General features: G+C 43.9%; 1 protein-coding gene across 3 annotated transcripts; it reads right to left on the reverse strand.

Moving 5' to 3' along the window:
• Positions 1-325: 325 nt before the first annotated feature.
• phf3 (PHD finger protein 3) lies at positions 326-23,964 on the reverse strand. Of its 3 annotated transcripts, none has more exons than XM_042316662.1 (19): positions 23,770-23,964; positions 23,017-23,101; positions 22,279-22,541; positions 21,985-22,116; positions 19,941-21,318; positions 19,572-19,719; positions 19,244-19,387; positions 18,577-18,631; positions 18,230-18,353; positions 17,028-17,184; positions 16,664-16,780; positions 15,625-15,753; positions 13,014-13,170; positions 12,498-12,783; positions 10,661-10,808; positions 9,322-9,411; positions 8,669-8,864; positions 2,835-3,242; positions 326-2,695 (listed from the first exon to the last, which is right to left on the reverse strand). In XM_042316662.1, the coding sequence occupies exons 3-19, from the start codon at positions 22,514-22,516 to the stop codon at positions 1,248-1,250; spliced, it is 5,355 nt and encodes a 1,784-aa protein (XP_042172596.1). In that variant the 5' UTR covers positions 22,517-22,541; positions 23,017-23,101; positions 23,770-23,964; the 3' UTR covers positions 326-1,247. The 3 variants fall into 3 exon arrangements, with proteins under 3 accessions (XP_042172596.1, XP_042172594.1, XP_042172595.1); XM_042316660.1 differs by having other exon boundaries at positions 21,985-22,119; positions 23,770-23,963; XM_042316661.1 differs by lacking the exon at positions 23,770-23,964 and adding an exon at positions 23,605-23,623 and having other exon boundaries at positions 21,985-22,119.
• Between the last annotated feature and the right edge of the window lie 1,912 nt (positions 23,965-25,876).

Genomic DNA, 25,876 nt, shown 5'->3' on the forward strand with positions numbered 1-25,876 from the left:
CATTTTTGATTACACACAGGAAACTGTTGAGCATGAACAACCCAGCAGCGTTGCAGTTCTTGACACACGACTGGTGTGCCTGCCACCTACTACGCCATTCCAAGGCACAAATCTTTAGTCTTGTCCATTCACCCTCTGAATGGCACACACACAATCCATGTCTCACCTGTCTACTACACTGATTGAAGAGAAACTCAATGAAGGATCATAACTTCCACCTGGTCAGTCTGTCATGGAAAGAGCAGGTGTTCTTCATGTTTTGTACACTCAGTGTAAGTCTGATTAGAATATACATTCCTCTCCTAAAAAGGACATCTTTCTTCTCAACAATAAAAAGATCACCTTTATTACCAGCTGTACATGAACACGGTGCAGAAGGCACACTTGATTTTCGAATGTACATGACAAGCCAAAATGTACATAGACAATATTTGTCGATAGAAAAAACAAAACAATGTATTTCTGTATAGCAATTTAAAAAAATAAAATGGAAAAAAACAGAATAAGAGAAGCTGCTTTAATTAAAATGTTTTGTTGTTTTCTGCTACTCAAAATAGTTAGTTTCTCTCGCCTCTGTATTAAATTCATGTCAAACTGCTGAAGTCGCCAGAACTTCCCCTCCATCTCTACTCCAACAGTCCATCTGGGTATGCCTGTTATTGTGTTTCATGCTATAGAAAACATTCAAAGAATAGTTCAGCGATTTGACATATTAAAAGATTTGTTTCTTTACCCTGGAAACAATCTATGAGGGAACGACTACAATCCACACTAAGTATTAGCGACATTAGCGTTTTGGGATCATTTCCCTGTTTAAGTCAATCTACCCTGTTCAGCATGTGTTAAATATCATGCCCAAATCATTGCTGCCTCCTTATCCATAGACCGCTTTTAAAAGGTATGGAAACATATGTCAAATCATTGAGCTATCCCTTTAACCACTGGTTGTGATCTATATCAGAGCACAATGCTCAGAGCACAATGCTCAGTGCACCAAGTCACCATGTGACATGCAGAAATATACAGTCAAATTAACACTTTAAAAAACTGGAGATTTTCAAAACTTGAAATATCACCTCAAAGCTTTAACGGTTGGTTTTTAAGAAAGCAGATCTCAGAATGTGTTAATAATCCTACTGAAAGTGTTGACCTCTACTGTATTTTAAAAAGAACATATATATATAAAAGGGACAATGCCACAAACTGTTGTAGGGTCGACCATCTCGGGGCGGGTCGTACAAAACAACTCATGAGTGACTGTCTTTGGAACTTCTCCTCGATTTCTCATAATCAGAGTCTCTCCTGCTGTGTTTGTGACGGTTCCCGTGGTCACCGTCGCTATGATGCCGTTCTTTCCTCCTCTCGCTGTGACCGTGGCGCTCGTCTTTAGAGTGGTGCCGGCTCCCTCTGTGGTGAGAAGAAGAGTCTTTACTCCGGTCTCTCTCTCTGCTCCGGCTTCTATCTCGTTTCTTTCCCCCCTCTTGGCTGTGGTTCCGGCTCTTCTCTCCGTGACGGGACTCACTGTGGTGCCGGTGTCTCCCGTACTGGTCCCGGTCCTCCTTCTTGTGGCCCGACCCGGGCTGCCTGTCCCAGGGGTTGCTGTACAGAATCCTCTCCGCTGCCCCCTTCTGGTCCTCTTTGGCAGCGGCGGATGGGGGCAGGTTCGGGTTGGACGATTCAGCGGAGGCAAACCTCTGAGGGTCACCACCGTAAGCTAACGGTAGCCCCCCGGGGAAAGAGTTGGGAGATGTGGGACCTGGACCAGGTTGAGCCCACTGTGTTATTCCAGCATGATTATGCATCTGTGGGTCGTGAGGTGGCGGGTACATCATGGGTGGTGGGGGGCCAGTAGGGTAGCTGAAGTTGGTGGGTAGCTGGGGCGGGTGCTGGAAAGGTGGCGGTGCGGTGTTACCGAAGGGGGGGACAGGTGGTGCTGGCTGGTACTGGTAGTCTACAGGAGGTCCTCCAGGCTGGAGGGGGATGGGACCATAGGGACCAACCTGTAGTGGGCCATGGTCTGGAGGTGGGCGTCTGTAGCCAGTCTGGTGGTGGTGGGAGGGGTATCCGTGTTGAGCTGCCATTGGACGATACTTCCTGGTGGTCAGGACAGGAACCGGTTGGGGGTGATCCTGTGATCCTGCTGATTGGACAGCAGTTGGTTCTTCAGTCATATTGGAATACGCAGAGCTTTTCTTCAGGATTCCACTCGGAAGGGGTTTTGGTGTGGGGACGCTTTCCTCAACAGAAGCGTTGGACGTGGCTGTAGGAGACAAGAGAGTAGATGTCTTCTCTTCTTTGGATTTATCCTTTTCGCACAACGCCAAATCTCCTTTGTTTAAGGAGCCGTCTGTGTTGGGATCCGTGGAGAGGCTGGCCAGGAACGACTCTGTCGAGACGTCTGGAGGTTTGTCTTTCAGAGAGACCGACGGGCCACGGTAAGCCACACCCTCCTCTTTCGCCAACGCGTTGTTGTTAGCGGTAGAAGTTTCAGCCAAGCTGGAAGACACAGGTTCCTCTGCTTTGACCGTTTTGGGTTCCCTCTTCTTGATGACAAAACCAGTCTGTCTGTGAGCACCAGCGCTGGGACTCTTAGTGGTGGTGGAGCTTCCTGGAGTGGTTGCTGCTCCTCCGTCAGCCTTGGAGGTCTGTGGAGCCGAGGGCTCTCGACCATCATCACCCAGCAGTGGAGGGTTACCTGAGGAAGGATGGAGCAAGCCGAAACGTAAGGTGTGGTTCAAAGACATGTTGCTATTATGAGTTAAAAGTAAAGTAAACAAAGCTTCAAATTGCAAATGGTGTTGAAGTGAGCACAGGCCTTTTATGTTTAGGTTTACCTGAGAAGTCTGGCAGGGGCAGAAGCTCCCCGCCCCAACTACGCAACACCCCCGGAAGGAAACGTAGTGGTTGGTACCCCTCTTCAGTATCTTCACCTTCAGCTTTCTCAGAGATGTCTGTATTAGACTGTTCTGCTGTGACCACTTCCTCAGCGGTGTTCAGCAATGGTATCTCTTCTCTGTCCTTTTCTTTAGTACTTGAAGCGCACAGAGAGGAGATGTAAGAGTTCTCCTCCTCCTCCCGGGTAACTTCCTTGTTGTTTACGGTAACCGTAGTCGTCGCTGTCTCGGGTTTGCTCTCCGGTATGAACCTGGCCGTTTCGTTGATGTCGACGGGCAGGAAGTCCCGTTTGGGCCTCTGGCGGATGATCAGACCCAGCAGGAGGTTGGGGCGGTTGTTTTCCAGTCCTGTTAAAGAGCAACACCGATGAAAAGCACAGTCTAAAATTGAAATAAAATCATAAAATACATGAAAACTAATTTCATAAATGGAACATTGGTTGGCCACACCCATGTATTATTTAGATCGCCAAATAAGAATCTATTCTGAATGGACTAAGACAACCTAATAACATAAAAGTAGGAAAAGTACATGTTTTTAGATAATAAAGCATCATGATTTACATTGTGAGAATATTGCGCATGTTCCTTCAAAAGGTAAATGGGGTCATGAATCATCATGGGTTGGTTTCCCAGACCCAGATTATTAGCTAGAGCAGGGATGGGCAAACTTTTTGGCTCGAGGGCCACACCAAGATTTCAATTTGTCTAAATCTATTCGCGGGCTAGATAAAAGGGCAGTTATTTAAAAATAGATAAGTCCATTATAATTTCTACATACTGGCCACATCTAAAACTAGATAAAGGAGTGTTTATTTTACCAAAATATATATATATTTGAAAGAATTTACTCAAAACTCTCTCAGACGGTGTTAGCATTGTCAGAAATGCTACAAAAAGAAGGTAGCACATCGTTAGTTCTTAAATAGACAGAAACAAAAAAACAGCTGCACCTACAGGGCCTTCAAAAAGTATTCACATGACTTTTCCCACATGTTGTTGGGTCACTGGCCTATACACAACACCCCATAATGTCAAAGTGGAATTATGATTTTCAAAATGCTTAGAAATTAATCAAATGTAAAGCTGAAATGTCTTGAGTTAACAAGTATTCAACCCCTTGTTATGGCAAGTCTAAAAAAGTTAAAGAGTAAAAATGTGCTTAACAAGTCCCATAATAAGTTGGCTGGACTCACTGTGTGCAATAGTGTTTAACATGATTTTTGAACGACTACCTCATCTCTGTACCCCACACATACAATTATCTGTAACGTTCCTGAGTCAAGCAGTGAATTTCAAACAGATTCAAAGACGTTTTCCAATGCCTCGCAGAGAAGGGCACCTGTTGGTAGATGGTTTAAGCTTGGTAAAGTTATTATACACTTTGGATGGTGTATGAATAAACCCAGTCACTAGAAAAATACAGGCGTCCTTCCTAACTCAGTTGCCGGAGAGGAAGGAAACCGCTCAGGGATTTCACCATGGTGACTTTACTGTGAACAGAGAGAAACTTGGCCAAAACTTTAACAAATTGGATAATGAAACTATTTCTGTAATCCAAACATTTGGAATGGTCCGTGGGTATTTAAACAATGATCATGTCTAATCAGTTGTTGTTTTGTGATATCATTAAGGACGGTATAACCAAATAACGTTGACTCAACAAATGTATGTCCCAGTTATCAGATTTACATCTGAATGTTGTGGAACTTACGTGATTTCAGCCGTCTAAATGAGAATTGTTTTCCCATGTAAAGTTTTACCCAGTCAGTAATCGTGAGCAGACATTATGTCGGCGTCACGTTGGGCAAGTTGGAACCGGTGTTTTTCAAATGCGCCAAATAAATGGACATTTTGGATATCGATGGAATTAAATCGAACAAAAAGGACCATTTGTGATGTTTATGGGACATATTGGAGTGCCAACAGAGGAAGCTCGTCAAAGGTAAGGCATGAATTATATGTTTATTTCTGCGTTTTGTGTCGCGCCTGCAGGGTTGAAATATGCTTTTCTCTCTTTGTTTACTTGTGTGCTATCCTCAAATAATAGCATTGTTTGCTTTCACCGTAAAGCATTTTTGAAATCTGACACGTTGGCTGGATTCACAACAATTGTAGCTTTAATTTGGTATATTGAATATGTGATAAGTTTTTTTAATAAAAAATAAAAAAATGTATTTGAATTTGGCGCTCTGCATTTTCACTGGATGTTGGCCAGGTGGGACGCTACTGTCCCACATATCCCAGAGAGGTTAAAACAACCAGAGATTCTGTCGACTGACTTCCCAGAAAATGGACTGGGTGATTTAAAAGAGAGACGACAGACATCCAAGCGTAAATATGTGTTGCATTTCTAAATCCGAATGAACGGTTGTTAGGGTGCTAAATATCCATATTTATGATGAGCGTATTATTCAACTGTATGTACGGTAGTTGAATTCCTTAGTCTCTTTCCCCATCCCTTTTATTGTGTAACAAGTCGTCATATCGGGTTAATAATCCACTAGGGACTTTTCATTGCATCATGTTAATAATCAGTATTCAATACTATACTGTGTGTGTATATGTCTGTGTGATTATTTCATTAGTTAGTAAATAATTAAGCTGATTCATCATGGAGACTAGGGTTTGTGCAGATTTATAGGATATTATGACGTTCAGAATGAGACTGAAATAGGAGCAAATGATTCATGGATGACGGGTAGTATATCGTGATTCTGATATTCTTGGGTTAAATCAGGAAACGGTAACTTTTTAAATAAACTTTTCCTGTGGTGCCCCAGATGAAATTAATCGCCTAATAATTTAACGTGGTATGTAGTTAACGTGGTATGTAGTATACATGTAGTGCTCCTAGACCTTAGTGCCGCTTTTGATACCATCGATCACCACATTCTTTTGGAGAGATTGGAAACCCAAATTGGTCTACACGGACAAGTTCTGGCCTGGTTTAGATCTTATCTGTCGGAAAGATATCAGTTTGTCTCTGTGAATGGTTTGTCCTCTGACAAATCAACTGTAAATTTCGGTGTTCCTCAAGGTTCCGTTTTAGGACCACTATTGTTCTCACTATATATTTTACCTCTTGGGGATGTTATTCGAAAACATAATGTAAACTTTCACTGCTATGCGGATGACACACAGCTGTACATTTCAATGAAACATGGTGAAGCCCCAAAATTGCCCTCGCTAGAAGCATGTGTTTCAGACATAAGGAAGTGGATGGCTGCAAACTTTCTACTATTAAACTCGGACAAAACAGAGATGCTTGTTCTAGGTCCCAAGAAACAAAGAGATATTCTGTTGAATCTGACAATTAATCTTAATGGTTGTACAGTCGTCTCAAATAAAACTGTGAAGGACCTCGGCGTTACTCTGGACCCTGATCTCTCTTTTGAAGAACATATCAAGACCATTTCAAGGACATCTTTTGTCCATCTACGTAACATTGCAAAAATCAGAAACTTTCTGTCCAAAAATGATGCAGAAAAATTAATCCATGCTTTTGTCACTTCTAGGTTAGACTACTGCAATGCTCTATTTTCTGGCTACCCGGATAAAGCACTAAATAAACTTCAGTTAGTGCTAAATACGGCTGCTAGAATCCTGACTAGAACCAAAAAATTTGATCATATTACTCCAGTGCTAGCCTCTCTACACTGGCTTCCTGTCAAAGCAAGGGCTGATTTCAAGGTTTTACTGCTAACCTACAAAGCATTACATGGGCTTGCTCCTACCTATCTCTCTGATTTGGTCCTGCCGTACATACCTACACGTACGCTACGGTCACAAGACGCAGGCCTCCTAATTGTCCCTAGAATTTCTAAGCAAACAGCTGGAGGCAGGGCTTTCTCCTATAGAGCTCCATTTTTATGGAACGGTCTGCCTACCCATGTCAGAGACGCAAACTCGGTCTCAACCTTTAAGTCCTTACTGAAGACTTATCTCTTCAGTGGGTCATATGATTGAGTGTAGTCTGGCCCAGGAGTGGGAAGGTGAACGGAAAGGCTCTGGAGCAACGAACCGCCCTTGCTGTCTCTGCCTGGCCGGTTCCCCTCTTTCCACTGGGATTCTCTGCCTCTAACCCTATTACAGGGGCTGGGTCACTGGCTTACTGGGGCTCTCTCATGCAGTCCCTGGAGGGGGTGCGTCACCTGAGTGGGTTGATTCACTGTTGTGGTCATCCTGTCTGGGTTGGCGTCCCCCCCTTGGGTTGTGCCGTGGCGGAGATCTTTGTGGGCTATACTCAGCCTTCTCTCAGGATGGTAAGTTGGTGGTTGAAGATATCCCTCTAGTGGTGTGGGGGCTGTGCTTTGGCAAAGTGGGTGGGTTATATCCTTCCTGTTTGGCCCTGTCCGGGGGTGACCTCGGATGGGGCCACAGTGTCTCCTGACCCCTCCTGTCTCAGCCTCCAGTATTTATGCCGCAGTAGTTTATGTGTCGGGGGGCTGGGGTCAGTTTGTTATATCTGGAGTACTTCTCCTGTCCTATTCGGTGTCCTGTGTGAATCTAAGTGTGCGTTCTCTAATTCTCTCCTTCTCTCTTTCTTTCTCTCTCTCGGAGGACCTGAGCCCTAGGACCTGAGCTCCAGGACTACCTGACATGATGACTCCTTGCTGTCCCCAGTCCACCTGGCCATGCTGCTGTTCCAGTTTCAACTGACCTGAGCCCTAGGACCATGCCCCAGGACTACCTGACATGATGACTCCTTGCTGTCCCCAGTCCACCTGGCCATGCTGCTGCTCCAGTTTCAACTTCCACCTGACTGTGCTGCTGCTCCAGTTTTCAACTGTTCTGCCTTATTATTATTCGACCATGCTGGTCATTTATGAACATTTGAACATCTTGGCCATGTTCTGTTATAATCTCCACCCGGCACAGCCAGAAGAGGACTGGCCACCCCACATAGCCTGGTTCCTCTCTAGGTTTCTTCCTAGGTTTTGGCCTTTCTAGGGAGTTTTTCCTAGCCACCGTGCTTCTACACCTGCATTGCTTGCTGTTTGGGGTTTTAGGCTGGGTTTCTGTACAGCACTTTGAGATATCAGCTGATGTACGAAGGGCTATATAAATAAATTTGATTTGATTTTAGTTATTTGAAGACTAGCTGTCATCGCATTAATGGTAGTCACGTCACAACAGAATGGATAAACAACATTGTAATTACTCCACAATACTAATTTCAAGTGACAGAGTGAAAAGGAAGCCTGTACAGAATACTGCAAAAATGTGGTAAAGCAATTAACTTTTTGTCCTGAATACTGAGTGCTATTTTGGGGCAAATCCAATACATTACACCATTCTCCGTATTTTCAAGCATAGTGGTGGCTGTGCCATGTTATGGGTATGCTTGTAATCATTAAGGACTGGGGAGTTTTTCAGGATAAAAAAGAAACGTAATGAGCTAAGCACAGGTAAAATCCTAGTGGAAAACCTGGTTCACTCTGCTTTCCACAAGACAATGGGAGATTAATTCACATTTCAGCAGGACAATAATCTAGAGTTGCTTACCAAGAAGACAGTGAAAGTTCCTAAGGGGCAGAGTTACAGATTTGCCTTAAATCTACCCTTGAACGTCAACTAATTATGCTATTGTGAGAGTCAGACTAGAAAGAGCTTTGAACAGAGACAATTGAGCATGCTTTTCAGTCTAAGAGTAGGCTTGATCTGGGAAACCAGTACCAGATTAATCCAACATATTCCTTTGTTTATTAGGATCTCTTTTAGCCAATGAAAGTCTATTCGCCAAATATACGTAGAGAGTAGTTGGTTGTTACCTGGGCCATCAAAGGGAACCAATTGGTGTGGGACTTTCTCAATAGCACCCAAGGGGATGAGATACATGTCTTTGACTTGTTTCAAGTTGTTGGCGACCACGCCGAAGCGTTTACGGCTACTGAAGTAGGCATAGAGCAGAGTGTAGTGGATCTCATCCTCGTCGGTCTCAGGGGAAAAACGAATCAAACACACCTCCTGAAAAAATACCAAAATAAAGGAGGAAAGAAATTCTATTTAACTCCTCAGTTCCTTTAATTTAATACATTTATTTAACCAGGTGGAAAGTTAATAAATTCCTATTTACAATCATTGACTTAAGTGTCAGGGAACATGTACAAGAAAAACAAATCTCAGACTCCATTTTCTGCATTGTACCCCAAAACATAGCTACTATTCATCTCCAGCTCAGGCACAGATTGTCTTGGAAAGATGAATATACTTTTACTGCCCAGGCCTGCCATATGTAAAATATTGTCACACATGACTACGCTTTGGATAAACGTGTCTGCTAAATGGTATAATATATCCTGGTATATCCTACTTGCACATCTTGAGTCTTGGCCAGGTTACTGTAAAAGCTCTTTATGACAACTTCTGATGTTTAAATTCATTTATCATATTTCAAGCAGGTCGGCCTACACTTTGAAGGTACCTTTGTTCCAGTGGCTCTGATTTTGTCCAGGTAGTCCCATACGATCTGTGGGGAGATCCTCCCACCCATCTGGAAACTCTCCGGCAGATCCTGATAACAGAGATTATCACCATCAGCATTTCATCCGATTAATTGATTTTATATATTTTTTTTTCAACTTGTCATATTCCTTTGAACATGGTGAAGTTATTAATGACACTTTAGATGCTGTGTCAATACAAAGATAGGAACATCCTTCCTAACTCAGTTGCTGGAGAGGAAGGAAACCTCTCGGGGATTTCACGAGGCCAATGGTGAGTTAAACAGTTACACGGAACCCAAACCAGCTGCGCGCGCGTGCGCCATCGTGCATATATTTATTTGAAAATGGCTGTCTAGCAATGATCAACAACTAGCTTGAAGGATTTTAAAAATAATGTGGAATTTTTTTTTGTACAATCCAGGTGTGAAAAGCTCTTATAGTACCCCAGTTTGTTAGAATTTTTCTTCAACTTTGGCAGAGTATTGTGTTGATCATTGACAAAAAAAATCTCATGAAATCAATTTGAATCCCACCTTGTTTCAACAAAATTTGGAAAACTTTGAAGGCCCTGTATTTCCAAAACGTTGGTTTACTTTAATGTATCTGTGAGCTAGGTGTTGATAGCAACTGGCTGACTCATTTAGTGCTAATGTATCATCAGCAGGCTGGTAGGGCTAACGTTAGCAGGCTGGTAGGGCTAACGTTAGCAGGCTGGTAGGGCTAACGTTAGCAGGCTGGTAGGGCTAACGTTAGCAGGCTGGTAGGGCTAACGTTAGCAGCCTGGTAGGGCTAACGTTAGCAGCCTGGTAGGGCTAACGTTAGCAGCCTGGTAGGGCTAACGTTAGCAGCCTGGTAGGGCTAACGTTAGCAGCCTGGTAGGGCTAACGTTAGCAGCCTGGTAGGGCTAACGTTAGCAGCCTGGTAGGGCTAACGTTAGCAGCCTGGTAGGGCTAACGTTAGCAGCCTGGTAGGGCTAACGTTAGCAGCCTACTTGGCTAGCAACCTTGGAAATGGATTTGTAACAATAAATTCATCAAGTATTTGCTCGTGGTTACGTTTATGCCATCTACCCTTCAACGTGATAGTTTGTTGAGTTGTTAATATAAATGGCATTTAGATAACGGCATTCCATAACTAGAAAATCTAAATGCTGTGTTGTAACACGATCACCTTCATGAATAAGCATTAGAGGATTTATAAACACATTTACACTATTTAAAGCATTACATTTCATTAAAGCAAAAACAAATATATGATGCATTTATATGAATTAATAAACATTTATAGGCACTTATAAATATCTTTGTGCAGTTTTACCTCTGTCAGGTGGTCCAGGACACCTGATACAGGGAAGGCTTTAGTGAGGAGCTTGGCCACAGCAGGCATGTTGACAAGCCCTCTCCATAGAGGCTGCAGGTTGGACAGGAAGGAAGCCTCGCCATCTCGGCCACTCATAGACACTGACCTGGAGGCCAGGAATACAAACAACGTTAGAATAACCCTGCACTTAATTCTGCTTTATTGGTCATTTAATAATAATAAACAGTACCAGTCAAAAGATAGGACACACCTACTCATTCAAGGATTTCTTTATTTGTGCCATTTTCTACATTGTAGAATAATAGTAAAGACATCAAAACTATGAAATAACACATGGAATCAGTTGTGTTGTGACAAGGTAGGGGGGTATATACAGAAAATAGCCCTATTTGGTAAAAGACCAAGTCCATATTATGGCAAGAAAAGCTCAAATATGCAAAGAGAAACGACAGTCCATCATGACTTTAAGACATGAAGGTCAATCAATCCAGAACATTTCAAGAACTTTTCTTCAAGTGCAGTTACAAAAAACATCAAGCGCTATGATGAAACTGGCTCTCATAGGAAAGGAAGACCCCGAGTTACCTCTGCTACAGAGGATAAGCTCATTAGAGTTACCAGCCCAAATAAATGCTTCACAGAGTTCAAGTAACAGACACATCGACTGTGTGAATCAAGCCTTCATGGTCGAATTGCTGCAAAGAAACCACTACTAAATGGACACTAGTCCTTTGGTCTGATGAGTCCAAATTTGAGATGTTTGGTTTCAACCACCATGTCTTTGTGAGACGCAGAGTCGGTGAACGGATTATCTCCGCATGTGTGGTTCCTACTGTGAAGCATGGAGGAGGTGGTGTTATGGTGTGGGGGTGCTTTGCTGGTGACACAGTCAGTGACAGCATTCTGCAGCGACACGCCATCCCATCTGGTTTGTGCTTAGTGGGACTATCATTTGTTTTTCAACAGGACAATGACCCAACACACCTCCAGGCTATGTAAGGGCTATTTGACCAAGAAGGAGAGTGATGGAGTGCTGCGTCAGATGATCTGGCCTCCACAATCACCTGACCTCAACCCAATTGAGATGGTTTGGGATTTATTTATTTAACTAGGCAAGTCAGTTAAGAACAAAGTCTTATTTACAATGACGGAACAGTGGGTTAACTGCCTTGTTCAGGGGCAGAAGGACAGATTTTTAACCTTGTCAGCTCAGGGACTCGATCCAAAAACCTTTTGGTTACTGGCCCAACTCTCTACCTGTCGCACCACAGGATGAGTTGGACTGCAGAGTTAAGGAAAAGTAGCCAACAAGTGCTCAGCATATGTGGGAACTCCTTCAAGACTGTTGGAAAAGCATTCAAAGGTGAAGCTGGTTGAGAGAATGCCAAGAGTGTACAGAGCTGTCGTCAAGGCAAAAGGTGGCTACTTTGAAGAATCTAAAATCTATTTTGATTAAACACCTTTTTTGGTTATAACATTATTCCATGTGTTATTACATAGTTATGTCTTCACTATTATTATACAATGTAGAAAATAAAAGTGAAACCCTGGAAGGAGTAGGTTTGTCCAAACCTGACTGGTACAGTATATTTTCTAAATACATTTAGAATGGCCGTGTAACTAACTCAACACCACTTTACTTTGTATGACAATTACATTGATAGCCTTTGTGATTCTATCACAAGGACGAGAATGATGAAGTACAATATGGCCACTGTTCTTTGCCTTCTCTTTGGGTTGTAGGCTGTGTTCCTGGAAAATGACTAACATTTGCAGATGTAAACAGGGGTGACTGACTGACTGTTCTGGGTAATTGACTGATTGATCCACATACCTCCCCTTGTAGTTGGAGAAGGTTTTGGCGCTGAGGAGGCTCTCCTCTAGGACTTTGAGGTGAAGGTCGTCGTCCTTAGCAGATGAGGAGGGTGTCTCTCCCTCTGTAGAGGTAGTGGTGGCAGACGGTGTGTTCGTGGTCTGTCCCTCTGTAGTGCTGGAGGTAGTAGACTGTGTGTTCTTGGTCACTGCCTCTGTAGTGCTGGTAGCAGACCGTCTCCTCACTACACTAGTGGCCACTTTCACCACTTTGGTAGGAGCCTCCTCCACAGGTGGAGCCATACGTCCTTCACAAATTACAATTCAATTTAGTCCAATACAAAACCACTGGTAAGAATTGACTTAAAGCCACAATCCTGAGTTTGTAGGGCTCATTTGGCACGTTCACCTTTTCTCCTCCTAATCCATCTCCCCCCTACTTCCATTCTTTCTGATCAAGCATAAACACATATCTATAGTACTTCCCACTATCCTTCAAAATAAAAGCAGAAACTGAAAGAACATAATCAGGGCCTACCTGTGCAGATCTTACAGTTGAGGTCAAACAGGTGAGTCTTATGCAGACTGGTTGTATCATGGAAAATATTGACGCTCTCGGTTGTTGTCGACAACGTCTTCTCTTGGGGAACTTCCACTGGCTCCTCTGTCACTTTGGAAGCAGCCACAGGCTCTGGCTGGAAGAGTTCAAACAACAACAGTGAGAGTTCATAAGAAATGTATGGACACAGGATAAATTGTATTTCCTTCATTCCTCATTGTCATCTCCGATGCATGTTTTTTTTTCACCTTTATTTAACCAGGTAGGCAAGTTGAGAACACCTTTATTTAACCAGGTAGGCAAGTTGAGAACACCTTTATTTAACCAGGTAGGCAAGTTGAGAACACCTTTATTTAACCAGGTAGGCAAGTTGAGAACACCTTTATTTAACCAGGTAGGCAAGTTGAGAACACCTTTATTTAACCAGGTAGGCAAGTTGAGAACACCTTTATTTAACCAGGTAGGCAAGTTGAGAACACCTTTATTTAACCAGGTAGGCAAGTTGAGAACACCTTTATTTAACCAGGTAGGCAAGTTGAGAACAAGTTCTCATTTACAATTGCGACCTGGCCAAGATAAAGCAAAGCAGTTCAACACATACAACAACACAGAGTGACACATGGAGTAAAACAAACATACAGTCAATAATACAGTAGAAACAAGTCTGGGGCGGCAGGGTAGCCTAGTGGTTAGGGCGTTGGACTAGTAACCGGAAGGTTGCAAGTTCTAATCCCCAATCTGACAAGGTACAAATCTGTCGTTCTGCCCCTGAACAGGCAGTTAACCCACTGTTCCTAGGCCGTCATTGAAAATAAGAATTTGCAAAGTAAATACAATATAGCAAGTAAAACACTGGAATGGTAGATTTGCAGTGGAAGAATGTGCAAAGTAGAAATAATATTAAATAATGGGGTGCAAAGGAGCCAAATAAATAAATAAAATAAATAAATACAGTACGGAAAGAGGTAGTCGTTTGGGCTAAATTATAGGTGGGCTATGTACAGGTGCAGTAAAGCTAGTGAGGGAGATAAGTGTTTCCAGTTTCAGAGATTTTTGTAGTTCGTTCCAGTCATTGGCAGCAGAGAACTGGAAGGAGAGGCGGCCAAAGAAAGAATTGGTTTTGGGGGTGACCAGAGAGATTTACCTGCTGGAGCGCGTGCTACTAGTGGGAGATGCTATGGTGACCAGCGAGCTGAGATAAGGGGGGACTTTACGTAGCAGGGTCTTGGAGATGACATGGAGCCAGTGGCGACGAGTATGAAGCGAGGGCCAGCCAACGAGAGCGTACAGGTCGCAATGGTGGGTAGAATATATGGGGCTTTGGTGACAAAACGGATGGCACTGTGATAGACTGCATCCAATTTGTTGAGTAGGGTATTGGAGGATATTTTGTAGATGACATCACCGAAGTCGAGGATTGGTAGGATGGTCAGTTTTACAAGGGTATGTTTGGCAGCATAAGTGAAGGATGCTTTGTTGCGAAATAGGAAGCCAATTCTAGATTTAACTTTGGATTGGAGATGTGTGATATGGGTCTGGAAGGAGAGTTTACAGTCTAACCAGACACCTAGGTATTTGTAGTTGTCCACGTATTCTAAGTCAGAGCTGTCCAGAGTAGTGATATTGGATAGGCGGGCAGGTAGTGATCGGTTGAAGAGCATGCATTTAGGTTTTACTTGTATTTAAGAGCAATTGGAGGCCATGGAAGGAGAGTTGTATGGCATTGAAGCTTGCCTGGAGGGTTGTTAACAGTTTCCAAAGAAGGGCCAGAAGTATACAGAATGGTGTCGTCTGCGTAGAGGGTGGATCAGACACTCACCAGCAGCAAGAGCGACATCATTGATGTATACAGAGAAGAGAATCGGTCCAAGAATTGAACCCTGTGGCACCCCAATAGAGACTGCCAGGTGTCCGGACAGCAGACCCTCCGATTTGACACACTGAACTATCAGAGATGTAGTTGGTGAACCAGGCGAGGCAATCATTTGAGAGACCAAGGCTATCGAGTCTGCCGATGAGGATGTGGTGATTGACAGAGTCGAAAGCCTTGGCCAGATCAATGAATACGGCTGCACAGTAATGTTTCTTATCGATGGCGGTTAAGATATCGTTTAGGACCTTGCGCGTGGCTGAGGTGCACCCATGACCAGATTGCATAGCAGAGAGGGTATGGTGAGATTCGAAATGGTCGGTATGTTGAGGAGGAGGCAAGGATAGACCAGGGTGTGTTAATTTGAGTAAATACAATTGAGATTCACCCAGAAATGATTAAACAAAGGTATGAACTATATCTTAGGAAGAGGACATGCTCAACTCTAAATCCTGTAGAACCAATAATCCAGGAGGTCCATAAAGGTGTTAACAGAACATCTGCAGTATGTGGGCCTGTCTGGTCATGTCCCTTATTAACCCAGCTTCTACGTTTATAAGGACTATGACTAGACCTGTGGTGGTAACACGGTCAGAGTAACAGCATTACCTATGACCACCAACTATTCCAGAACCCAAAATAAATCACAGAATTTAAAAAAAAAAGGACCAGAACTCACTTGAAGAAGCATGGTGTTTCTTTACATGAGCTGTGTCTTACCTCGGGCTCTATGGCTTCTGGTGCCTTCCCAGACTCCTGGCTCTCAATCTCTATCTCTCCTTTGTGTGTGATCTTGGTGATGGGTCGCCTCTCCGCCTCTCTCTGCTCCTTCTCAATCATCTCAATCGCCTGGGGGGACGGGGGACGGGGGGGGACAAGAACATATTGGTGAATGAATCTCACACAGAAAGAGCAATGATCACAGTCCATTTTGGTAAAAGGTCATTGATAGTTCAGGTCACACAACCCGTTTTAACTTGTCAACAATAAATCAATATGATTTGGTATGATAACTAAGTTTAACTTACAGGGAGGGAGGTGTGATGAACCAATGAGGTAAGCTACATTCATTCTACAATGCCTTTTCTATACAGTGTTTTTAGGGCAGCTTTACCAGACATAGATGAAGCCTGGTCATGGAATAAAAACATACTCAATAGGGGCTCTCCACTGAAAGTCCTATTTAGTCCAGAATTAAGATGAATCTGTCTGGGAAACCTGTCCTTAGAGAATTAGTCAAATACTTTGGAGGAGGACAGGCAGGCGGTGTGTTTTAGTGTCGGAGGAGGACAGGCAGGCGGTGTGTTTTAGTGTCGGAGGAGTTCAGGCAGGCGGTGTGTTTTAGTGTCGGAGGAGGACAGGCAGGCGGTGTGTTTTAGTGTCGGAGGAGGACAGGCAGGCAGTGTGTTTTAGTGTCGGAGGAGGACAGGCAGGCAGTGTGTTTTTTCGGAGGAGGACAGGCAGGCGGTGTGTTTTAGTGTCGGAGGAGGACAGGCAGGCGGTGTGGTGTGTTTTAGTGTCGGAGGAGGAGGAGGACAGGCAGGCAGTGTGTTTTAGTGTCGGAGGAGGACAGGCAGGCAGTGTGTTTTAGTGTCGGAGGAGGACAGGCAGGCAGTGTGTTTTAGTGTCGGAGGAGGACAGGCAGGCAGTGTGTTTCAGTGTTGGAGGAGGACAGGCGGTGCGTTTTAGTGTTGGAGGAGGACAGGCGGTGCGTTTTAGTGTTGGAGGAGGACAGGCAGTGCGTTTTAGTGTTGCTTACGTGTCGATTCTCTCTCTGTCTCCATGCAGCCAGTTCTTTTGAGGCCAGTTCCTCAGGACTCATCCTTATCAAAGTGCCAGGAGAAATCTCCCCTTTCAGAACCCTCTTGAATAACACCTGAAATACACAAGTTATTAAGTCACATAGCTAGATTAACTGATTTCAAAATGTATTTTAGATCATGTTTGCGTTGTATATATGTTTCATGTAGTTAACGTTCTAAAACGCATATCACTTCGAGACCAAGTACCTACTACAAGCTGGGACAAAATCCAGTATAATGTCCATAAAATGTCAGCATCAAAGAGTCAGTATTGTCTGAAAGAGAATTCATTGCCTCAAATTTGTTAACATAACGACTTACATTGTTTTTGGTGTCTTTGAGGTTGAACATCAAGCTCCGGTACTTGCTCTTGTATTTGCAGTCTGTGTCTCTGTAGAAGGCAAACAGCTCTCTCTCAGTCTTCTTGGCCACCTCAGCAGCCTTCTCTGGTGACGCCTGGAAATCAGACTCCTTCAGCCTGAGACAATGTAGGGCACAATAGAGGATCACACAGGAGGAAAATAGAGGATCACCACCCTTCTCTACAGGCAGATACACTACATGGCTAAAAGTATGTAGACACCCCTTCAAATTAACGGATTCTGCCATTTCAGCCAAACCTGTTGCTGACAGCCATGCAATCTCCACAGGAAAAACCACTGGCAGCAGAATGGCCTTACTGAAGAGCTCAGTGACCTTCAACATGGGACTGTCAGAGGATGCCACCTTTTCAACAAGTCAGTCAAAGTTCTGCCCAGCTAGAGCTGCCCCGGTCAACTGTACGTGCGGTTATTGTGAAGTGGAAACGTCTAGGAGCAACAACGGCTCAGCTGCAAAGTCATAGACCACACAAGCTCACAGAATTGGACCGCCGAGGGCTGAAGTGCATAGCGTGTAACAATCGTGTCCTCTGTTGCAACAATCACTACCAAGTTACAAACTGCCTCTGGAAGCAACGTCAGCACAAGAACTGTTCGTCGGGAGCTTCATGAAATGAGTTTCCATGGCCGAGCACTACAGCATACAATGACATTCTAGACGATTCTGTGCTTCCAAATTTGTGGCAACAGTTTGGGGAAGGCCCTTTCCTGTTTCAGCATGACAATGCCCCGTGCACAAAGTGAGGTCCATACACAAATGGTTTGTCAAGATCAGTGTGGTAGAACATGACTAGCCTGCACAGAGCCCTGACCTCAAATCCATCGAACAACTTTGGGATGAATTGGAACGCTGACAGCGAGCCAGGCCTAATCGCCCAACATCAGTGCTCGACCTCTCTAAAGCTTTTGTGGCTGAATGGAAGCAAGTTCCCACAGCAATGTTACAACATCTAGTGGAAAGCCTTCCCAGAAGAGTGGAGGCTGTTACAGCAGCAAAGGGGGGGCCCAACTCCATATTAATGACCATGAGATGTTCGACAAGCAGGTGTCCACATACATTTGGCCGTGCATCATCAGACTGTTATAATGGTTATTATACTAAACAGATTGTTGTTAAGTTACTGTTATAACATGTTTAATGACCTCTTCAGGAGGATGTCCTTCAGGGCGTCACGGACGCTCCGTCTGATCTGGTCAACAGACACCGGTTTCTTAGAGGAGGGAGACGACACCTTGGGCCTCTTGGTCTCCTGTTTGACTGACACTCCTAACGGGACACAGCCACAGAGAGTAGGAGACGTCGCAGAGTAGGGCATGTTCATTAGGGCACCTTGTAGTACAACATTTTAAAATGTTTTTTCCCCCAATTGAAAACAAGCGTTTCTTATTGGACAAATTCATATATTCCCTCCCCTTTTACAGTTTCATGCCTACTGAGCACAACTCCTGTGAGGGACATGGACAGCAGAATGTAGAAGCACACAACACACCTGATTTCTGCGTAGAATCTTTGACCTCAGTCGACTGTCTTCTTTCCACAGAGTCCTGTTACAGAGTGAGACACAGCATATCGCCTCCGTGAGATTCTAAATGATCTTACAAATTCAATTGTATATAAAATGTTTGTTTTTCTCGTTGGGCAGGGGGTTGTGCATCGTGGTGCTGAAAACATAACCACCATTTTAAAATGTCCTTAAGACAGACGTTGAATAGAATCACCATGGTAACCTAACACCCTTCCATCCATGTGTACACATGCAGAGAATAAAGAGGAAGTGAAAAGAGGTCAACCAATCCTTGAGTAGTGCCAACACTGGCTTTCATACATATCAGCTGAATAAACTGAGGAGGACAAAATCTGCACCACTACATTTAGTCAATGGTAGGGCTTGTTGAAGATTATGCATCTAAAACATTTGGCTGTTGAATTTAAGATTTTGACAACAGATAATATGCATATAAAGGTTTATCATCCAATCTCTTCTCATAGGCTTTAATATCATAAATATGCACTGACCCGATGGTAATCCGATGTTACAGCTCCATTTAAGATTATTTTAATATTCTTATCCGGTATTCAGGCCTACATTAAATTTACAAAAAAAATGAATGGTAATTAAAGCATGCATTGCAGGCTACGAGCAGAGTGAACCTTACCTTTCTGAAGGGCCTGACTCCCCCGGAGGTGACAGGATGTGGGGGCGGCTGTTTCTGCTTGGCGGCCATCTTGTTGTCCTGGGTCTCAGAGGGCTTCTGCTGTCCCTCTGCCCTGGCCTCCCCCTGCACAGCACCGCCTGGCTCCTAATGAGGAGAAGAAGATAAATAACATGAAATATTATTATATTTAACCACAAGTTAAAATAAACTTTGAGATAGTGCAACTTAAAAATCAATCCATTGACCTTGCAGCACTTCAGAGAAACACACTCCCTTCTCCATTAAGATCTAAACCTATTCCTAGTGCAGTAGAAATCAATGAACAGACCTTGGTGGTAGTGTACTGGTCCTTGGTACAGCACTGCAGACAGACATACTCCTGGTCCCCCCCTTCCATCTGCTTCACCTTGGCCAGGTCTAGACCAACACAGTCCCCATGGAACCAGTCATCACAGTGCCCACAGCCCACCATGAACCTGAACAGAACAAAAACACAGACGGACAAACAGACACGGATGCACAAAACAAACCTGTTTAGAAGAACACAAGCTCACTTCCCAGGGAATATTCTACTTGTTCATTGTGGTAATTTAGCCTAAGATGTAACAACTTAGTAATAACAGGTTTACAATGTTGCTTAAGTACTACATTGTATATTCAACTCTAATCACTTTGGTGCAAAGAACACAATTCTTACTTGTTACTATGTGGCTTATTGCACAATCCACAGTTCTTGTTTGGATCCCACACAACGGTCTCACTATTTGCAGGTTCCTTTTCTGGTCCCTTCCCAGATTCTTTAGCCTGTTCTTCTTCACTGGTTTCCTTCTTCACGACGGCAGGAGCGTTGTCGGGGATGAAGAGCTGTGGTTCCTCCACGGAGATGCTTCTGCTGACGTTCCTGCTTCTCTGTTTCTGAAGACACTTGTCTGGCTTCTTCACTTTAGGCTCGTCTTGCTCCTCCTCCTTCTCCTCCTCCGATGTCTCCTTCTGAGGATTGGCACGTTTACATGGTGTCCAGCCAAACTGGGGTTGTGGTTGGGTGTCGACCACGTGAGAGTTAGAGGGTTTGGTTGTAATCGTCGTCCCGGGCGACATACCAGGAGGACGCTTTCCAGACGGCAGTGTTTTTTTGACCGGACCGCCGCGGCCCACGTCAGGTAATCTCTGCTTTAGTTTCACAGGACGTCCGTCCTGCGTCCTCTGAATCTTAGGGCCGGGTTGAGCTGGGTTGAATTCACCTCGCCTTTTCAAGGACACGATGACTTGTTTGGCTTTCATTTCATCCATCTTGTGCATGTTGCCTCTCTGGTGGAGCTTCTTCCCCAGGGCGTGTTGTTGGGTTCCTTTGGACCCCTTACCAGCTAACAGGTGCTTGTTCTTATCGGAGGACAGTGCTGACAGTTTCAGCTTAGGCTGCTGCTTTTTGGCTGGATTATTAGTGGTAGGAACTTTGCTGTTTGGCAGGTGCTGCTGCGCTGCTTTCTTGATGCCGGCCTCTTTCCTCACCTCCGCTGGATCATGCTTCTGAGAATCACTTTGGTCGTCGAGTTTGGTCTCGACCAAGCAAGGACTACCTGGAAGCGCCCCGTTGGAGGCCTGAACGTCATTGGGGTTGACGTAAGGTCCGAGCCCTAGGGGCAAGTCGTCAGCACAGTACTTCACGAAGAGCTGAGCAGCACCCACGCCACCTCCACTCCCTGCAGTGGGATTCTGTATGTGTAACGGTTCCTCTTGTACCATAGTGTATTCCATCCCTTCACCGTACAGCGAGCCATCCTCATAACATTCCTCAGTGTTTTCAGCTGATGTGAAAGCGGTAAAGGAGGGTCCCGGGAGAAGCTCGATTTTGAAACCCCCGAAAGTGACGGTCAACCTCTGTAACACAACGACGGGGTTCATCGACGAGCCCAAGTCAAGGTCGTTGATATTCACCCTGCCACCACCCAGGTGAAGCTCTCTCGTTAATTCATCAGCAGTAGTGATCTTCTCACTCAGAGTGGACTTCTTTCTAGGTCTCCCAGGTTTTCCCGGGGGCTTTTTGTTGTTTGAAGACCCTCTGCCTGCACTTCGCTCTGGAATTTAAAGTCACACGCTGACATTCCTCATTTGACAACATAAAACGAAGCAATAAGGCAACCAAAGTGAATTCTAAACTAGGCACAACATCAACTTTTCATACTAGGAAAATGAAAGCGTGGGGGGGACCTTGAATTTGCATGGCTTTGTATTTAGTGTCCTATCTTGTCAATGATAATAGCTGTATTTAGTGTTAATCACAGTAATGCTCCCGGTGTAGTCCTATTGACATAAAGTCCTCTCCCCACCGGAGACCAAGGTTCAATCCCCGCTCCAACCCTTCAAACTGCTTCTCCCACCTGCCCGTCTCCCCGCTCCAACCCTTCAAACTGTTTCTCCCACCTGCCTGTCTCCCTGCTCCAACCCTTCAAACGGTTTCTCCCACCTTCCCGCTCCAACCCTTCAAACTGTTTCTCCCACCTACCCGTTCCAACCCTTCAAACTGTTTCTCCCACCTGCCCGTCTACCCGTTCCAACCCTTCAAACTGTTTCTCCCACCTGCCTGTCTCCCTGCTCCAACCCTTCAAACGGTTTCTCCCACCTGCCTGTCTCCCCGCTCCAACCCTTCAAACTGTTTCAACCACTTGCCTGTCACTACATAACAGCACAAAAATAATATATACATAAAATACACTCCATTGTAAAACGGAATTGTTGCTAACCTGGGGTAACTCCTAATGCGTATTTCCTGGGTCTGCCAACAGACCGTTTGACTGGCGGAGTCTCTGTACCAGCCAACCCACCACCAGCGGTACAGAGGATACCCTCTGTTGCACCAACATCAACATCTGCAACTACTGGGGGAGAGAAGATTAGAGATTAAATAATAACTTCGAATTATTTTAGAAGCATTAACAAACATCAGTAGTTACAAACAGTGGTTTCTATAAACAGCCGTCGACATAGCTTGTACTGTCAATTGAAGTCGTTACAAAAGTAATTCTCACTACAAATACCTGTTGCTTCGGCGATCTGGAAGTTGGCGTCTTCATTATCTAAGATATTGAAGTGTGAACTTGCAGATCCAAACATGGGATCTTTATCACTAAGCATGTTCCTCAGTGAGTCTCCCAGCTGGTCGACACCTGTTCCGAAGTCATTACTCGCTTCACATTCCAAGTTCTGCCCTATCAGCATGGAGTCATCCAACTGGTCACTGGGAATCAAATGGTTGAAAGTGTCCACTACATCCATGAATGCTGTTCCCTTCCTGTCAGCTCTGCAGGGATAAGAGGATAGGGTATTAATAACATAGGCTACAGTACAGACAACAGAGATGGCTCAGATTCAGAACAATCTATTTCAATCTTCAGACACTCCATATCAAATAGGTCCCCTATACAGAAGGAGTCAACAGCCATGTAGACAAGATAGCTAGTACATTAACTGTCATGACATTTCTAAAAATAGTTCCCGTGCAGCAAATGCAACATTGACAAGCTAAAGTTATTAACTACCATGATTCAATAACAATCCATGGTGGATGACACTGGACATGTGTTGGACATTTGGGGCAGACAAGAATGGCTGAAATAGTAGATAGCTGCTGAATGAGCAATAGCTAATGAGGATCCTAATAAACGAAAAATATTTCAGAAGAACATCAGTTAGCTAGCCAGGCTACCTTGCTATATTATATGACGTTGCTAGCTAGGTAGCGTTAGCTAGCAAATTAATGAGAAATTAATACTTACTGTCAGGACTGACAGCTCCAGATAACTTCATTACAGGACTGCAAACACAATGTGTTTAGCTCCGTTTATGATATCTAGAAAGAGTCTAAAACCAAAAACTTTCATCAGAGTGGCAGGAATCAGATGCAGACTGGTGCACTAGCTCGGGGTCGTTAGCAGCTAGCTACTTCCAGTTAGCATAACAATCCAGCTAGCTAGCGTACCTTAACGTAATTTACTGAGGGCGAGGATATACATGTATGCATTTGCACTAAAACTACTTCATCTTTATGATTAGCTAATTGATGCTACCAATGGATACATGTGTGCCATATGAATGGCAGCCTTCGTTGTAAAGTTAGCTAGGCTAGTCCTGTAACTGCAGCTAACCAGTTACTGTAGCTAATTTAGCTAGCTGGCAAACAAACTAGTGCAGGCCTGACAGCGACATGATAAGCTTTCCTTAAAAGCACCATTCCCATAACAAAATATTTAACTACTTGGTCGTACAACCACAGAATACACGTAGTTAGTTAAGCATGCACAACAAATCATAGCTTATACAAATAGTCTCGTTTAAAAACAAAATAGGGAAGCTAGCGTTTGTACATATTAGTTAGTTATCCAGCAGCGAGGAACATGATAGGCCGCGAGTTTGTTTGTAGCCTGCTGCTACCTAGCACCACTGATCACGCCCCCTAATTCGTCTCATTGGACGCCTCCACTGAGGACGTTTCAATATTCACAGCGACATTCGTGTATAACGGCACTTACATTCCTCTACTGTGTCAACGCCACTGCATTCCGGAGCGATTCTAGTAGCTTTACACAGTGTTTTGGCTAAATCCCCGCCACTTCCTCGCTGCGCACCGCCGCCATTCGCCCCTGCCTCCTGCAAGCTACTCCAAAGATTTTAATAACTAACCCAAGATAGACCACCGCGTGTCGTTTCCAATGGGAACTCATGAGTCATAGTGAACAGAACAGGCAAGAGGAGGGGCAGAGCCAAGAACGAGCTAGGAAGATCCCATTTGCTCGTTCCTGCATGTATTTACATATTTCCGTTGGGGAACGCCTACTTTGTGAAGTGCGCGTGTACAAAAACTAAATTCGCCCGAGCACTCCTTCTAAACAAACGATTTAAAAAAAACTTTGACAGAGGGTAAAGTTTACACATTCTAGTTTTGAGAACAGAAAAATGTATTTAAATGTTTAATCGAAGAGAACATTTCTAGAATATCGGTCAAAATCTATCTTCTCCACTGCCGGCCACTGGGCTTCCTTTCTCCACCAAAGTTGGTAGTGATTGGAAATGCCAAGCGGATGCTTCACATTTACACATCTGGCGAAATATCTGTCTCATTGTTATTTTTGTGGCTACTCGGGCAAGAGACGTTGGTGTCACATGCCTCGTGTTTACAATGGCCCACGCAACAGGCGTCAACATTGCGTGGAGTACAGCGTACAGTGTTGATCATTATTCAAGCAACAAAGGCCTTTTTTACATCAGCAGGAATTACTTTTACAGTAGCCTAATCCCAGTACTCCAAATAGCAAGTAGAAGCACAGTAGCCAGGAACAATTCAGTTAGTACATTGAAACTAAGAGACGAACCGGTGTCAGAGGGGAGGCCCTAGGGTGGTCAACGCATATAGCAGACAAGGAAAGACCTTGCAATATTCAAAGATTACATTTCTCTAAAACAAGCAATAGGCTACATGTGCACCACCAAGTCAAATCAAATTGTATTTGTCACAGTTGCTAAATACAACTGGTGTAGGTAGACCTTACAGTGAAATGCGTAAGTACAAGCCGGTAACCAACAATGCAGTTTGAAGAAAAATAAGTTTGAAGTATTTACTAAATATAAAAAAATTAGAAAATATCTATATCTGTCCTATATCTCTATCTGTTTTATATCTGTTCTATATCTTTATCTGTTCTATATCTCTGTTTTATATCTGTTCTATATTTCTATCTGTTCTATATCTGTTCTTTATCTCTATCTGTTTTATATCTATTCTATAGCTATATCTGTTCTATATCTCTATCTGTTCTATATATCTACATCTGTTCTTTATCACTATCTGTTTTATTTTTTTAAAGTCCACAGACCAACTCCAAAAGGCTTTCGGACCATCATCGACTCAGTGGGTTTTGTCCAACATGTCTCCTGACCTACTCACAGTCATACTCTGGACCTAGTTTTGTCCCGTGAAATAAATGTTGCGGATCTTGATGTTTTTCCTCATAATCCTGAACTATCGGACCACCATTTTATTATGTTTGCAATCACAACAAATAATCTGCTCCCAACCAAGGATCACCAACCAAGGATCATCAAAAGTCGTGCTAGAAATACTCGGACAACCCAAAGATTCCCAGATGCTCCTCCAGACTCCCTCTGCCTACCCGAGGACGTCAGAGTAAAAAAATCAGTTAACCACCTAACTGAGGGAACTCAATTTAACCTTGCGCAATACTCTAGATGCAGTCGCACCCCTAAAAACAAAAAACATTTGTCATAAGAAACTAGCTCCCTGGTATACAGAATATACCGAGCTCTGAAGGAAGCTTCCAGAAAATTGAAACAGAAATGGCGCCACACCAAACTGGAAGTCTTCCGACTAGCTTGGAAAGACAGTACCGTGCAGTATCGAAGAGCCCTCACTGCTGCTCGATCATCCTATTTTTCCAATTTAATTGAGGAAAATAAGAACAATCCAAAATGTATTTTTGATACTGTCGCAAAGCTAACTAAAAAGCAGCATTCCCAAAAAGAGAATGGCTTTCACTTCAGCAGTGATAAGTTCACAAACTTCTTTGAGGAAAAGATCATGATCATTAGAAAGCAAATTACGGACTCCTCTTTAAACCTGCA

The sequence above is a fragment of the Oncorhynchus tshawytscha genome, unplaced genomic scaffold (genome assembly GCF_018296145.1).
Source record: "Oncorhynchus tshawytscha isolate Ot180627B unplaced genomic scaffold, Otsh_v2.0 Un_contig_4237_pilon_pilon, whole genome shotgun sequence".
NCBI classification, from domain to species: Eukaryota; Metazoa; Chordata; class Actinopteri; order Salmoniformes; family Salmonidae; genus Oncorhynchus; species Oncorhynchus tshawytscha.

Bases quoted from the DNA above. Each gene is read 5' to 3' on its own strand.
- phf3 (XM_042316660.1), bottom strand. From the start codon at position 22,516: ATGGATGTAGTGGACACTTTCAACCATTTGATTCCCAGTGACCAGTTG. The intron at 13,171-15,624 runs GTAAGACACAGC...GAACTCTTCCAG, and splicing joins CAGAAGCCATAGAGCCCGAG to CCAGAGCCTGTGGCTGCTTC. The intron at 2,696-2,834 runs GTAAACCTAAAC...ATCCTTCCTCAG, and splicing joins GCCCCTGCCAGACTTCTCAG to GTAACCCTCCACTGCTGGGT.